Raw genomic sequence first — 17591 nt, forward strand, 5'->3', positions numbered from 1 at the left:
AATTTAGCAAAATGCAAGGTCTTACACCTGGGGAACAGCAACCCCAAAATAACTTATACGCTGTGTAGTTGAATTAAAGTCAGTAGTGGAAGAAAGGAACTTGGGAGTTACGATACGGTCAGACATGAAGTTCTCTGAGCATTGTAGACAGGTTGCTAGGAAGGCTCATGGTGTCCTATCGATGATTTATCGAACAACTGCGAGTAGAAATAAGGACTTCGTAAACCCACTATTTAGAAAAGACTTGATTGAGGTGTTTAGGGCTCTGAGAGGCCAAAGTAAAATGAATGGGGACGAAATTTTCACGGTTATAAACGATTCAAGAACTAGGGGCCATAAATTCAAGTTACTGGGGAAGCAGTTTAGACTGGATTGCAGGAAGTTTTATTTTAGCCAGAGAGTTATAAATTACTGGAATAAGTTACCTTCCTGGGTGGTAGAAGTTGACAGTTTGGGGAAATTCAAGGTCAACTGGATAGTTACCTACGGGGGCAGTGAAGTGCATAGGTTGTCTATTTCCTTTTGTTTTATTATTTATCCAAACGGCAATTCTAAATGCATTTGAGTCCAGAGCAGAAATGGCGGTTGTTTATGCCGCTATCCAAGTTGCTTTCGATAGCCTCAACATCACAGCCCTTCTGAATCTCGTAACTAATTTCTTTCGGATCAAAGGTGACGTTTTCGCTTTTTTGCACTCACTCCTCTGGAATAGAACAGTGTACCTCACTCATCGCAACCTCTCCTATACCCGATCCATGTTTGTTTGATTTGATTTGATTTGGGTTTTATTGGCGCATAAGCAACTTGGGCTATAATGCGCCAAGACCACCCGATCCATAAACGCAGTTGTGTCGCAAGGTTGCGTTTTATCGGCTCTAGTTTTTACCGCCCACCTTATTCCGGTTGTGTGTAACAGAGATGATGTTATTACCTACGTTGACGATATAAAGTTCCTAATGGAAATACCGCCATCAGCCGACAGAGGAGTGATCCTATCGGAAATCTGTAATACGATCATAGCTCTCTCTAAATATCTCAACCCGTTTCGGTCTCAAACTCAACCCTCAAAAATCCGTAATTATGGTCTTCTCTCTGAAGAAGTGTCCCACACTCATACAACGCTCACTGGAGGGCGCAATTATTCGAAGTGTAACTAAACACAAAGATCTCGATGTAACCTTCGACCCAAACGTTAGTTTCAACTGTCACATCGAATGTGTTCTACACAAGATCAGCCGAATACGCTGGATTTCCCGTCAACATCTTCTACATAACACAGATTACAATCAGATATCTGCAAACCGTTGTGTATCCGACTTTTCTCTATGCCTATGAAATATGGGCCTCCGCGGTACCTTCTCTCATGAAGCCCATCCTCGCCAGCGAATACTGGATACTGGAGTGGGCGACCCACAAACATCGCCTTCCCCCCAACAGAGAACCACCAGCATGGCCGACCAACTTCAAATCCAAAGGTTGCCTCAAATAATCCGCATGAGGAGAATTGTGACCACAAAATGCTGGCTGGCAAGATCAACTCCCCTGATTTCTAGGATATACTGTATATCAGTGGCATGCTCCAGTTCCTTTCCTAAGAGCCACTCCTCTTCTTCAGCTACATCGGAACAGGCTGAAGTGAATATCAGTGACTGATTTCTACCCGGCCAAGTACTTCTTACAATTTAAGTATTTAAGTGTAGTTGCTGGGGACCCCGGGTTTCCCCCATTAGCCGCTTTTATACTTCTTGTGATGAGGCTTGCGCCATAACCGGTCGTGTGTGTGTGTGTAGTGTTTTGTGTATAAACGGGTGGCTGGCATCTTACCAAAAGTCCCATCCTGGTATCAGAATAAGCAAACAGAGAAAGCTCTTCAAGACATTCTTTTCTTCGTTGAGGAACGAGTCCAAATATCATGATCAAATTTCGCGCTATCAAACTATTAATAGGGAAAGATTCATTATTAACAAATATATGTACAATAAAGTAATATATGTATCAAGTCTAAGTTGGCTTCAACAGTTCATCAGACAATACAAGTCCAAAAGGATAATCCACTGGAGTAGCATTACCAAGGAACAAAGAGTAGAATCTTCAGAGGCAGTAGAAATCGAGTAGTTCTAATATATAACAATAACATTGTTACCATCTAATACAAGTAATCACTGTGAGAACTCGTAGTTAAAGTCATTTTTCTGTACACCAACCCTGTGGTACAAAGAGTCACAAGAACAACAGCAGTATATCTTGTGTTAACTGATCGAAGTTCATCTCTTCTTTTGAAAACACGTGTAGCAAATGTATTAAGAGCATTAAATACAACCTGAGGTGGAACAAGTAAAGGTTTATTTTCACTAGTGAAGTGTCCTCCTGCAGTAAGTTGAAGTTCTTGTCTATAGTCCAAATAGTAGTGACAATCAAATAAGATATGATCCACGTTCTCTTCAGCCCCACACAGACAAAGTTCAGTAGGAGACAGTCCTTGTTTAAACAGTTTACTATTAATGCTGCCATGACCGACAGCAGGAATGTGCTGTGCAATCATGGAGAAAACCATAAAAATTCTTTCTTCTTGAACTCTCTAACTAAAGGTAAAAATCCTCTCGTTACACGACCAAGATCTGAGGTATTCCAATCTCTTTGCCAATTTTCAATGTAGATGGAACGCAGTCTTTTCCTTTCAGAAGCAAAAGAGGCACTCAAATCAAGCTGCACATCTTCCAAGGAAACAGGGCGTACTTTCTTCTGATGATAATTCTTGTATCTGTATTGAATCTCATAATGTACTGGTAGTTTTCCCAACAGAACCTGTAAAGTCACAGTAGATATAGTCCTACATGCTCTAGACATCATCAGGAGGGCAGCACGCTGGGCCTGTAACAACTATTTAACCACACCTAGTAGCTCTATAGCCCCAAGCACCAGCACCATAGGTAATAATAGACAAAAAGACACATACAAGCCCTGCTAATGATCGGAGTAGACCTCCAGAAATCCTCTTCGGATCGCAATTACAGGCGTTCGCTAGCTGAACTTGTTCCGGTTTTGTTTGGCCCCTGATGTCGACTCATACTGATATCCCCACCTGCTATCTACTATGAGGTGAAGAACGGCACGTCTGAGGTACACCGATGAACTGTTTCACAAGAAAATGCGAAACCGTGTACATACCTTGGTGTATTGTCTGCCTCAGAACTATGTATACACTCATAGCTATATATCTGGATATATATGTTATCTATTTGTACAAGAGGTACTAGGAAAGTTTTGCAATACAGCTTTGTTTATTTAATTTTTTCAAAGTAATTTCCTCTACATTCAATACACCTCTCCATCCTCCGAAACCAATCTTTAAACCAGTTCTGCCAAGTTTCACTAGGGAGTAAAGCACACTCGTTGTCCCAAGCCCGTAGAAGGTCCTCATCACTGGAAAACCGCCTCCCTTTTAGCTTCATTTTCACATGCGGGAACAGTGCAAAGTCGCAGGGAGCAAGGTCTGGACTGTAGGGAGGGTGCTCGAGAAGTTTCAGTCCTGTCGTGGTCAAATATTCGGTGCAGGCTTTGGCGCGGTGAGCTGCAGCATTATCGTGATGGAGGTACCAGGTGTCCATTCTTGACTTTGGCCGCAGGTTCTTCATAGATCCAATGACTTTAGGCAGGCATTGTTCAGTATACCACTTAGCTGTGACTGTCTTCTGCGTGTCCAAAAAGACACGTTCCACAATTCCATTCGATTTGAAAAATACAGCTATCATTTTCTTCTTTACAGATCGGGATTTTCTGACAATTACGGGTGTGTCGTCATCATCAAAGACCCAAACTTTGTTTGAGCCTTGGTCGGCAGATCGTAATAGTACAGCCAAGTCTCGTCACCTGTCACAATGTTGTTCACATACCGAGATTGTCCCTTATCAAACTTTTTTAACATCTCCCGGCACCAAGTCACACGTCGTGTCATCTGCTCTTCAGTCAGTTGATGCGGCACCCAGAGAGAACAAAGTTTCTTCACGTGCAAATAATCTTGCAGAATCGAACGAATTGATGGTGCATTTAGGCCCAAAGTATCCTCTATCTGTTGGTAGGTCACTCGCCTGTTTTCGTCAAGCATTTTCCTCACAGCAGTAACGTTTTCCTCCGTAACTGACGTTCGTGGCCTTCCCGGCCTCTCAGAATCCTCCAGAGTGAAATTTCCCCTTTGGAATTCTCTATACCACCTGAATATCGTTGTACGATGTGGACAATCATCATCTAGTGCAAGAGTCATTTCTTCTAAGCACTGGTCTATGGTTAAACCACGCACGAAATTATACCGCAAAACTGTCCTTATCTCATTTCGAGACCACGATGCCATCGCAAGCACTTTACACTCTCACTACTAATGAATACCTGAGCCCATCGACTTGGCGCTGCGGCTACTATGCACGTATGAACATGTCTCAACATGCAGCAACAAGCAGCTTCCTGTGATTCATTGTTGCGTCATATTGCAAAACTTTCCTAGTACCCTTTGTAATGCTGTACATGTTTTTATATTTCCCCATAACCTTGTCAAGCCCCTGGCCTACTGGGCTGTTGCGGGAACATTATTATATCTTTACTGTACAATAAAGATTTCTTATTATTATTAATTATTCATTTTATTTAATTTTATTATTATTTTTTGGCTGGGGCAGAATAAGTTTTAGTCTTCCTTGCACCACATGGCCATGACTATTACTAATACTTATCAGTTTATTTATATTTACATTTCAGATATACGAGAGTTATGAATTCAACCGACTATGCTCTGTTAGAGGCTGAACCCCATTTCAATGCTGGGTCTGAAACTGGTCTTGTCTCTAAATTAGTACTTTTCAGTGACTTTAAGCCGATCTGTGTTGCATCCCTTGGCAATGAAGCGAACGGGAAAACACCAGGAAAAGAAAAAAGAAAAATACAACAATTTTGACAAGCTGGCTTTCATGTATAATTTGCAGAATCTTTCTGTATACAAGCCATAATCAAGTTTTAAACTGCATCGTTTTGAACTGAGGGCATTTATTCTTTCGGTATTACGATTATTATCATCTTGGTATTTGGTATCTGTTTGTCGATAATTCGAAATATATTTAAGTAAACTTGCCTTGTATTACTTTGCTCAGCTGTTTTAAATAAGAATCTCTTTTTGCGGGGTTTTCACATATTTCTTGAACTTCTCTATCAAGGTCTGCGTCCGTTAGGAAATGGTCCTCTTCGAGTGGTCTAAACGAAATCCCTGTACATGCCATTGAACAATATCTGAAAGATAAAGATAAAATACAAGTAGTTAGAGATTGCTGAGTAGACATAACTTAATTAAAATTGCTCGATCTTACAACAGACGCATTCCAATGGAGCACCTGGATCAACCCAGTTGGGACAATGGATCAATCCAGTTAACTGCTTATGTTGAAGTCAAGAAAACAACCATCTTTTTCGAAACTTGGCTACTGGTGGTGGTGGCCAGTTCTAAGGTCTAATATGAATATAATAATAACACCGAGTGTGGAAACATAAGCGATTTTTATTTCTTACTTCAGCATTCACACATGCTTTAACCTGTTTGAGAGATCTCACAGATATCTAAACTTTTTCGAATATCATGAGATCTGTCTCTCTCAAGCGAACACTGGGACACGACAGAATATCACATTTGATCAAGAGAATCAAGTGGAATGGACAGAGTGAGTCTGAGAAGTAGAAGGAGGTGTTGCAACGCACATATCTCAGGATGATGCAAATCATCCTGAGAACTTTACGCAGCCTAGAAAAAAATATGCCAGTTCTACCAAAATAAATAAAATATCTCAGATTTGATCTCGGTTTATGGAAAGCAAATCTCTGTGTGGGAGTGGCAGGATGGTTCTTGTTTAACGTAGCTATCACGTTTAAAATCTGAGTTTCTTTGTAGACCACTAAAGCAGATCCATCTCCTCGTAGAGAATCCATAACATCGACAGATTGATCCATGTATGCAAATCTGTCATAATCTATTGTATGTAGTCTGTTAATCTTGTTCTTCTGAAATGCATTTGTTTTAAAAAGTTGCTTTTTTTATGATTGATTATCCGTTTCTGCCATGATATATTTTTACCTCTTTCTCGTACTATGATGGGTTTATCTGTCTCTGCTATGACGTGTTTTACCTGTTTCTAATATGAAGTAATTAATTATCTCATTATGAATCCTGTACTGTAATTATAACCCTGTATTGTAATTATCTCATTATAAATCCTGTACCGTTTTAATACTCAAATATTCCTTAAACGATTTCTGTTACGTGTCTAGTTGTGCAGATAATGTAACTTTGCTCTAAAAATTAGATATGCAATTTGGGTCGAAAAAATCTTCTTCGAAAATTCTGTTCAACAGAGTCATTTTTCTTTTTAATTTATTAAGCAAGGCGGTTTTAGCCAGCTTTCCTGGCAACCCCACCATCTGTTGCAATAGTGTATGTTATCATAGCTGGAACATGGAGAAGGCCACGGATCGTCTGCCTGCGTGCGGATGATATCAAATACAGCATCAATCGTCTGTCAGAGTACTGATAATATCACACTCATCATCAATATAATACCCCTAATTTGGAGGATCGGTCTGTTCATTAGTTCATATATATGAACAAAACAGTTAACGCTGATTATGAGTTTGCTGGTTTTGTTTAGAAGACGAGTCTTTCTCATGAGGAAATATTTGACTGTTTCACCTCACCGCAGAAAGTCGGCTTTGCATTCACTACGCAAAATCACAATCAGGAAAATTCAAGAACTTTGTAACCACAACAACATATGCAGCTGATGTACCCGTCACATAGCAATGTTAAACCGCAACCAAGAATAACACTGCCCAGGAATTGGAATGCAATCCGTATACCAGTAATGGCATGTACAGGGGATGTAGCCTCCTTTCTTTAACTACCAAGGAACACGTAGCTCAGTGGCAAAATCAAATTATGATACTAGAATCCCCTGTAAATGATTACATCTACCCATATTTATTTTGTCTGTAAATTAAGTGTGTTCTCTGGTCGATTTGCCTATTTTGCTGGACGAAAAATCCCCAGTTTCTGGGTAAAAAGACTTTGCTGACTACGCCTGAGACCGACTAACTCAGCCAATCGAGTGAAAAAAAGCCCACTCAAGTTCCTTGCGTCATCGATGGGATTCGAACCGGGCCTTTTCCACCGGTGTGGGGAGGACGGTGACGATTCCACTGTGCTGTTCACATGTCCAGGGATGGTTTGCGCCAAGCTCTGAAATGCTCTATAATCCTCATCTTCTTAGTTGCAGCAAACCGGGAACATCTTACATCCAATGAGGAGCTTTATAAGCTGATTATCCACATGTCACCTTGCACCACATAGACTCGACTCCATCTTAACTTGATATCATATCTCTCTCTCTCTCTGGATACATAGAGAGAGAGAGATATGACATCAAGTCCGGGAAAAAAGTGTAACATGCTAGGTGCACATGGTCTCCTAAGAGGTGCCGATAGATCTCATCATTGAACAGTTGGTCATACGCACTACAGATCCTAGTTATTGCCAGGAAAACATACCACATATTAAACAACTACCCCCACACGGACTCGTGTGGGGGTAGTTGTTTAATACAACATGGACTCCTGTTGCTTGTTTCACACACTAAGGCGTCCGTCGGCGTGTTGCGCCAGGTATTTGGACTCATCCGACCACCACACTTGTTTGCAGTCGTCTAGTGTCCAATGCTGTTACTGACACAACAGCATTTGCCATCGTATTGAGCTTCCACCTAGCTGTTATTTACATGAGTTCTTCATACGCTGTATTAGTGAGTGTGATCCTTCAACTTGTGTGTTATGATGAAATTATGTGACTAATCAGTTCTTTGCTTTGTACTTTTTATAGTGACATTTCATAGTGAACTAATCTGATTTATTTCTTATCTTTTGTATGACATACTAATTTTCCAGCAAAGAACAATTGATCATGAGCATCTAGGATGAACCACAATGGAACCACGAGTTAATGTAATGATATGCCCTCTGAATTTGAGGATACCTTACCGATTTTGCATTTCGCAACTTAAGTAGGCAGATAGACCTTAAAACTGTACAGTACTGTAAATTGGTGTAGGATTTGCCAGAACAAAAAATTAGGCTGGAACCATGTGGATCAATTAAAACAAATGTCGAGTCAAAACATTATGATGACGTAACCATTAAGACATTATTACCCTCGTTTTTTAGCAATTGATTGCTAAAATTCCTCCCTGCCTGTTGGCAGCCGTGTCGCAATGAGTATCCGGATAAACTCCAGAAAGGGTCGTAATGAGGTACTCAACACAGGTACTCAACAACCGTCTCTTTTAAGAAGCCCTAACGCGCTTCTTAAAAGAGATGGTTGTTCAGTACCTGTTGAAGAGTGGTGGCTGCGCCGGTAGAACAGTGGTATCGTCACTGTTCTCCTCACACCTCGTGGAAAAGCCCGAGTTCGAATCCCGTCGATGACGCAAAGAACTTGTGGGGGTGTCTGATGAAACAATCTATCTCTATTTATCCCTGGCTGGGTCGCCAATTGTGGGGGTGGGGTTTCTTCTTATTTATATTTTACTTTTATTTTGTTATTATTTGTTATTTATATTTATTATTAATTATATTCTTAAAATCCCCACTTTGCATCTGACTTGTTATCTCACAGAAGAATTCCGGTTCTGAGGGAGTTTCTATATTAGAGCACTCCTCCTTTGGGTTTTGCTGTGTGTTCAGAAATGACCAAACACTATTTGCATTAAGTAAAACACAATCAGTTTATTATACATACTTATAAATAAAAGATAAGGCAAATCATTACACATTATTCACTTCATATATAGGTACAGGGCATGGATCACGTTCCTGGTGATTAGGCTCTCCCATCCATCATCTTCTTCTTACTATAGGCCCACTAACATCTCGTACAATCAGTTTAATTTAACTCTTTCTTAATTACAATTGACATTTATTATTTATTTATTTATATCTTCCTTTTTCATACCTATCTAGCACAATCCTACATTCTTCTTCATGGTTGAAACAATTCTTCTTCTGGAATTAAGTCCACTCTACAAACTATTCTATTCTATTCTATTCTATTCTCTCCCCAGCACTTTAAAGTTACATGTTAATGAAATATACATGGGATTATTTATTTCTTCATTCCCTCAGGTAAACTCCAGCATTTAGCGACTAATTTCTCTACATCAGTGACATTATATAAGTAACATACAACTGTACCTGCTCTATAGGCTAACCCGTCCAAAATTATTACTTTTCCTCCATTAATTAATCAGTAAATAAATCATAACTGTAAACCATCCTTCATTAAATTATTTCTATGATATTTCCTTACTTAGCTATACCTTAACTTAACTCTTAACTGTATGCTTCTCTAAATCTCACTTAATATTTATCTATCTTCCCTGCAGTCCTTTGCAATTACATAGAGGTAAATTCGTTGTTTAACCACTTACTTCTGGGATTTGGATCTTACCGCTGATACAATGTTTGGCCTGTGACTTTCTGCTCTGCATCGGTCCTCCATTGGATTGGGAACGTTCATCTGAAATGCTAAACTCTGCCAGGGACACTTTTCGCTTTGCCGATCATCCTGGTCTCGTATCCTTCTTTGCTGTGCCGGAACATTCAGTAGGGGTCGCTTCCCATCGCTTTATTTCCACAGGACGGTACGGTGTTCTTCTCGCTGTCCTCCTTTCAAATATATCTCTCGGTGGACGCTTTCGGACTTCTGTGTTTCATCTCGAGAAAGTTCCCCTTTCTGTAACTCATCTATACTTCATTAAAACTATCAGAATTTAGTGAACTCACCATAACTGGTTCTACTGGTGGATCGCTTCCGGGGACTGTTTCCTGGGCCTATCTTTCCAAAAAATCACTCTCGAAGAAAACTTTATCATCTTCCGAAAAACTTTATTATCTCCAAAAAAACTTTATCACATCTCCAAAAATCATCTCCGAAAAACTTCATCACATATCTAAAACATCTTATCACCCTCTTCACACCTTTCTTTTTGCGCGCGCTCTTCCCCTTTTATTTCCCAAAATTTAGTAACGCCCCTCCTTTCCTCGACCAATCATTTCTATCTGACCTTCATCACCTCCATTCTCATTTGCCTATGACACATGACAGGAAGGCCGAGTTCCTTCCGGTGTAGAAATAACTTCCGTTTCTAGAGAATTCTCGAATGTTCTGGAAATGACCAGAATTTTCTGGAGCTCGGTACCCATCCGGAAAACATCTGCATCCATTTTCTTGAGTCGTCTCGCCTTATTATAAAATGACCACACCTGCTCTGTTTGCAGTAAACAAGAGCGCCCCCGCTGGTACCCCTATTGTCATCTCTGGACCAAACCGTCCCTTGCCATACTATCAGTTGGCCCCAAACTGTTCCGTCTTGCTATCTTCGCTTGCTGTTTCCGGTGTGGGCACTGATCGTATATCTGTTTCTAATGTTTTTCTTCAAGGTATATTTGCTTGTACATTAAATTTAACCTTCTCTTAAATTAATTCCATTAGCGCGAGACCCATTATCTTAAACAATATTAGTGACTTTAAGTGTTTTCTTTTGTGGTTTACAATATCACTATCTAGCGTTCTTTCTTAAATTATATTTAAATTTAACTTGTAAGACTTTGTGTCTTTCAAACTTTACCGGGCTTTTTTCATTACATGGCTGAGTTAGTCGATCGGTCTCAGGCGTAGATAGCAAGGTTTTTTGCCCAAAAACTGAGTTTTTTTCGTCAAGCAAAACAGGCAAATCGAAAACAGTAAATGGGAATACAGAAGAAATTCTGGGTGACTCTAAGAAAACAATTTGAATTTGTTGAAAGGTAGCAGTATTACTAAAATGTGAACTTTGTGTGCTGTTCGCGGAAATCTTTAGTTAAAGTTTTCCAAGCATGAACGGATAGTGAACTGAGCGACATTCGCCGGGCCAATGGCGGCGAATGCTTACTCCTCATCGATGGTCGTGGTCTACTGAGGCTGTCGGACTTGTGCTTGCCGATAGATGGAATGAGTGAAACGGCTGACAATGGACTGCGTACGAATCAGCTATTTTTTATTGATTTCGAGGGCACTTTAAATTCCCTGAGGCGAGAGAGTGCCCTCTGTGTCCGTGATGAGTTCCAAGTTATATTTCTTTCTAGGGTAATGACGCGTTTCTTCAGTGACTCAACAGGGGCCAGAAGAACAACGGTACACGACATTACACGATCCAAGATCCATACACTTTTAAATCTCTGGCATTTACAGTGTACTGTAGTACACCACAACGTAAACTACGCGGAGATGGGGGGAACGCCTGGTGCCGCTTGACCCTAAAAACACTTACACTCATCAACAAGCGATTTTCTTCAACAGGAGTGCCGTTGAGAGGATGTTTTCTGTTCGTTGCACCATTCTCGATACACCATTGAAACTGTAGTGCGTGAAAAGTTCAGTAGAACTGCGGTTTCAGAGGTGCTTTGTCCAGCATGTCTTGCATATACTACCATGTCATGTTCGAAGTCCATTAGATCACTCCTTTTCCCCATTCTTGCTACGGTTTGTACGCTTAACTGATAGTAGAAAGGTTGTCCTGCTGCATTTATATCTACAACTGTGGTCATGTGACTTGCAACTTTATGGGACAAGCCATTTGTGTGCACAGCAGGGGTGTACCTAATAAAGTGGCAGCACAGTGTATATGGCACCAAGGAACTTGTGATTATCCCATGTGACAATTAAATTTGCATACCGTACCCTTAATTATCTGTTAACATCAATTACAGACTTTTTCTTTTTTTTTTTTTTTTTTTTTTTTGCCAGCGAGTATGTCCTTTGATTACCAACTGTTCATCAAAACATTTCTCTCTGACAAAAAATATAGCTGAAGATCCTGGATACCTTTCTCTCACTGTAACATAATTTTTTAATGTGACCATTTGTCCCTTCCAACTCTGCTCTCCTGCTCCACTAAAGAATTATTATTGTATTATTTGGTTTTGCCTTTGCAAATCCATAACTCTACTGAAATATACCTGAGTTCTACCGAATCTCTCTCATGAAGTGTTAAACAGTCTGTTCCAAGTCAGCGCATGACTTACCCCTGACAGACTGTTGCCTAGTGTAGGCACTGACCTGTAAAGTCCTGTATTTTGTTCTTGGAATTCCATGACCAAGTCGGCGGTCTAATCCATTTTTGATTGGATTGCTTGAATCGACTCACTTTTCAATTAATAATTTGGAAATAGCAAAAGTCACGTGGCTTGTGACGAAACAGTTTAACGCTGTTTTTCATCTCGAGTGAGAATGCCTGGAACAAAATTGGGATTGTTCCCTTTATGCACAAAATGCTCACTCAAAATGGCCCGAACTCATGAAGAATCAAAGAAGAGTCATCTCCTCAGCAGTTCTCGGATGGTAAAATGTTAATCCGATCGAATAATGGCGTAGACCGATGTTTTGATTGTGTTAAGACGTTGAAACATCTTAAAACAAATCTTCTTTCTTCAACTTCGAGAGGAAAGTCGCCCTCACAGAACGGTTAGAACCAGTATTTATTTTGGGATATGGCATTATCTTCGTAAACTGTATCAAGCATTTTCTGTCAGTAGCTCAATTCCCAAGTTTAGAGCAATTTTTAATGTTCGTAAGTTGTTCAAATTTCGCCATTTTCAGTATGCCACAAATGAAAAAAACAGGATCACTCAAAGCAGCTTTTCGCTAGACAGGTGCGTAACAATTTAAAGCTTAGTGTGGTGTTCTCAAAAGATTTGGTTGTAAGGTCCGTTCGCAATCTTTTAGCTACCGCTATGCGTTCGAGATGTGAGATCATTCACAGAACTCTTTGACCAAACCTACTTTCTACTTACGTTGTTAAAATAATGCCAAATAAATACTTACATTATTTTCTTGAGCTTCCTTTCGCAATCGTTACGTGGATCAGAATAACACAAAGATGGAATGGCTATAAAGTAGGAAAATGAAAACGTGACTACATTTGCTAATTTGGGACAAAAGATGAAAATACGGACGATGCGCAGAGTGATATAGAAGCTGATATCTGCGTTATGAGATAGCAATCAAGGAAAAGGCCACCATAGCTTAGCAGAAAAAAGTTTTGGCTTTCACATATGTCACCCTGGGCATGAAGGTGAAAATAAAATAGCTTTATTTACATATTTTTGTAAAATCTTATATAAGAGTTCTCATGATCTCAGAAAATGAAGTATAGCTCATACACTTCTCTCTTTAAAAGGGATGTCTTCTTCCTCTTCTCCATGAGTTATTTCCAATATAAACGAACTTTAAATTAACTATACGAGTGCTCCACGATAAGGCAAATATTCAAAGGAATAATTTTTGAGAACCGACACCGGTTTCTTGATCACTGGCAAGATAACTGCAATGCAAGAAACTTCCGTTAGATGTTTTTGCATTGTGATGACGTCATATAATTAGAAATTGTATTTCTTGGAAAGGGTGCAGAACGCAATAACACTGTACAGGAAACTCTCGGTTTACGAACGTTCGATTTACGAACATTCGCTGTGACGAACGTCACAATTCAATCATAATTTCGCCAATAGATAGTGTCCCTTATAAAACGAAATACCAAACGTATAGTGAACATAATTGTAAGATTTAAATAAATAAACTTTTAAAAAATCTATTTATTAGTTAATAAAAATCTTTATTGCAATAATAATACTACAAATGGATACATCGCAATGTTGTCCTTCACGGCCACAAGACCTGGGTTTAACAGTAATACTACAATATTTAAGAAAAGGAATTGATAAATTAAACATAAGAAAATACTTATGTAGACGAATAAAAGTAAATACAACTTAGCACTCAAAGTATAATACAATTATATACATCACAATGCACAAAGAATATATAGGTGGAAAACTGAAAGGTTAGTAAGCCATCTTCATGTCATATTGCTGGCTTGTTGCATTAAGGCGAGCTTCGAGAAGAAGGATCAGGGATAGGGAAGTACAATTTAAGGATGCAGCGTCTGTATTCCTTGTCAAAAGAAAACTTATTAAGGTCAGCATCCAAAGACTGGGCACACGAATGTAGCTGAAATGGCAGAAACCTATCGGATAGGTGGAGACGGATTAGATGTAGGCACAGAGTTGGAGTCGCTCTGAGGGAAGGCTGAGCGACTCTCCAAGAGCACAGCTCCCAGAATGATGGTGCCGAGATCTTGCCAGTGATCATTTTTACAGTTGTGGTAAGGCGTTTCACCCTAATTTTCATGGGGAACCTGTGAAAGTTTATCAAACTGGCCATTTCAATTATCCTTAACTGTGGAGGAAGTCTGTGTTTGTTTATGGCCCATTTTAAGAGCCAAAACTCAATTGAAAAGAGTGGTCGAATTGTATTACAATAATTATAAGAAAATCATCATATGATAATTATTATAGTGAACTCTTCTTGGTTAATAAAACTAAGGCATACAACATTTATAATGCATTGCAAAACATTTCTGGCGTTTGGGGAGGGATGTGAAGGAAAGAGAATTAAGTGGTGTGTGGAAAAACTTGTGTCCATAATTTGTGAATAATTTAAATGATTCCGAGGAGCCAGTAGAACCCGTGATTGAAGAAATTGTTGAACTAGGCAATAAATGGACCTCGATCTTGATGTGATTAATGTGACAGAGCTGTTGGACTCACATTTTGAGGAATTAACAACCGATGAAATAATTGATATAGAGACATCTAAATTCTGAACTAACAGAAGAACGTGATATTCCACAGCTTCCCAAAACATTTACAAGCCAGAAAATGGCTGCAGCTTTTAAATCAATTTCTGAGGGGGGTTGGCAATCTTTGAAGAAGACTCAAATATGCAAAGAATTACAAAAGTGAAAACAGGCGTTTGTGACTGGCATGCAACGGTGAGATTTTTGAAGAAAATAAGAAACTAAATGTGCAGTTTTTTATAAAAACATTTTAAAAAAGGGATAACCCAGCTGTTTATTCATTATCAGATGCCCTTCCATCTACCTCATCTGCGCCCAGTGTCACTTATGCGGAAAATATTGAACTCTGACGAAGGTATTGACGAATAAAAGCTGAATACATATGTATGTACATTACATATTATGTTAGTACTCATTTTCTTTATTTCTAGTTTGTAATAATGTTTTAATTAAAATTAGCGATATCTTGTTTTTTTTTTTTTTTTTGTTCTTTTCTAATTTTATTTTGCCTATCGTATACGATAAACCCTAACCGCATACATACTTTATAATAAAAAGTATTGTATAGACCATTTCATGTTTAGTACATGGTTTTAATGCTTTAAAATGGCTGCTAAAGTATACGATACGTATCATCAGAGCTCAGGAATGCAAGATACACGTAAAGAACAAAACGAATAACAAACCAACGTCTTGGAACAGAACCCGTTTCTAAACCGAGATTTGCCTGTACAAAATATTTTGGGTTATATTTTGTTACGTGCATGAAAACAAGTTTATTTTATAGATTTTGGGGAGATAAACACTGAAACAGTACTTAAAATTTCAGATTGACTCTTTTTTTTTTTTCGAAAAAAAAAAGTAAATTTTTTTTATATTTATAAATTTTTTTTATTTATATGGCAGTAAGGTGGTAGATGACTCTCATCAACCGGTCAAATACCACCACTTTGCTTATTGGAGGCTTGAAGTGGTGGAACCCATGTTTAGTCTCTAGAGCTAAGTTCCGGTCAACCGTTCCCTATCTCTTCCATCATGCAGTATGACTGAAGACTTTTGAGATCATGATGAACGTCGTGGCGAGATCCACTATTCCTTACATTTCTTACATTTCGAGGGTACAGCTCTAAAAAGGTGTTCGCAGCCGGCCGCTAGTTAGTACACCGGACCGAACCTATTGGTAACTCTCTATGAGGCTTCCAGATCAGCTAGTGTATAATCTTGCAACTTCTACTCTGCCAGATGGTGACTGGAGGGAGTCCGAGTAGTGTGTATGCGGGAAGCATTGTCGAGGCCACGTTATATCAAGGATCTGGGTATATTCTTACGACGTGTACGCCATATCCAAAAATGTCATTACTTCATACAGCATGTCCCACCCACTTTTCCTTACTATTGAATACACAATGAATTGTCAAACGAATAGAGCAAGCTTAACTGCGAAAAGATCTAAAGCTCCCAAGCACTTCCTAATTCATTTCACAAATATACGTGGTCTCAGTTCTAATCTCAACGATGTCCATTTCCACTTGCAATCTGCCAAACCCCATGTACTTTTTCTGACAGAATCTGAGTTATCGGTTGATTCAACTACTGCTCATCTCAGATGCCCAAATTATTCGTTGTATGATTCCTTTCGCCTCAAAGGTGGTACATGTGCATATGACCGTTCTGATATTCCCTGTCAGAGACTTGGCAATTTGGAATCTCCTCTCTTTGATCTTCTCTGGCTTAAAATCTCTCTACCTCATTGTGTCAAATTCATCTGTTGTCTCTACCGTTCTCACAACTCCACTAACCACTTGGAGCTCTTTGACTTCCTCTCTTTGCAACTTCACTTTCTCCAGTCCAATTTTCCTAACAGTGAGGTAATTTTCCTTGGTGATTTTAATGTTCACAACTCCAGCTGGCTTCTGTTTTCTAGTCAAACCGACCCAGCAGGTCGAGATTCTGAGGCTTTTGCAATTACTAATGACCTAGCACAGATTGCTCATTTACCTATAAACACAAGATTGTTCATTTACCTATAAACTGTTGAAGATAAACACAAGAAAGGCACCCGGGGTGGATGGGATCTATCCAGTTATATTACAGGAGGCAGCAAAGGAAGTAAGCAAACCCTTAGCCATAATTATGAGAGCTTCCTTGGACTCAGGGGAGGTACCCATAGACTGGAAATGTGCAATTGTGACCCCAATTCACAAAGGAGGATCAAAGGCTGACACAAGTAATTATAGACCTGTGAGCTTAACTTCTGTTCCAGGAAAATTAATGGAGGCACTGGTTAAAGAAACACTGCAGGATCATTTAGACAAGACTTCAGTTATAGCTCAGACACAGCATGGTTTTGTTAAGGGGAAGTCTTGCCTGACCAATTTGATTGGATACTATGATGCAGTCACAAAAGAACTGGATGCAGGGAATAACTTTGATATTATATACTTGGATCTTAGAAAGGCTTTTGATACTGTTGCACATGGAAGACTGCTACACAAATTGGAGCAGTGTGACATTGGAGGCAAATTGCTGCTATGGATAAAGGGGTGGTTGAGGGGGAGAAGACAGAGAGTGGTAATCAATGGACACTGCTCATCGTGGATTAATGTTATTAGTGGAGTCCCTCAGGGCTCAGTGTTGGGTCCATTATTGTTTTCTGTATTTATAAATGATATTGATGATGGTATATCAAGCTTAATGTCCAAGTTTGCAGACGATACAAAGGTTGGCAGGGTTGTCAAGGACACTACTGACACTAAGCTGCTGCAACAGGATCTGGAAAGGTTGAGCAGATGGGCTGAGAGGTGGCAAATGAAGTTTAACATTGACAAATGTAAAGTA

At 39.4% G+C, this 17591-nt stretch overlaps 1 protein-coding gene across 1 annotated transcript in view; it reads right to left on the reverse strand.

Moving 5' to 3' along the window:
* LOC150077689 (alpha-tocopherol transfer protein-like) overlaps positions 1-17591 on the reverse strand; it is a 65260-nt gene that overhangs the window by 34031 nt on the left and 13638 nt on the right. The window contains exon 2 of the mRNA XM_090385557.1: positions 5120-5274. Coding sequence (XP_090241683.1) covers positions 5120-5264 — 145 coding nt within the window. The 5' untranslated portion in view covers positions 5265-5274. The remainder of the gene's footprint in view (positions 1-5119; positions 5275-17591) is intronic.

This window comes from Mastigoproctus giganteus, chromosome 11, assembly GCF_048544385.1.
Source record: "Mastigoproctus giganteus isolate SK-2022 chromosome 11, ASM4854438v1, whole genome shotgun sequence".
Taxonomy (NCBI): Eukaryota; Metazoa; Arthropoda; class Arachnida; order Uropygi; family Thelyphonidae; genus Mastigoproctus; species Mastigoproctus giganteus.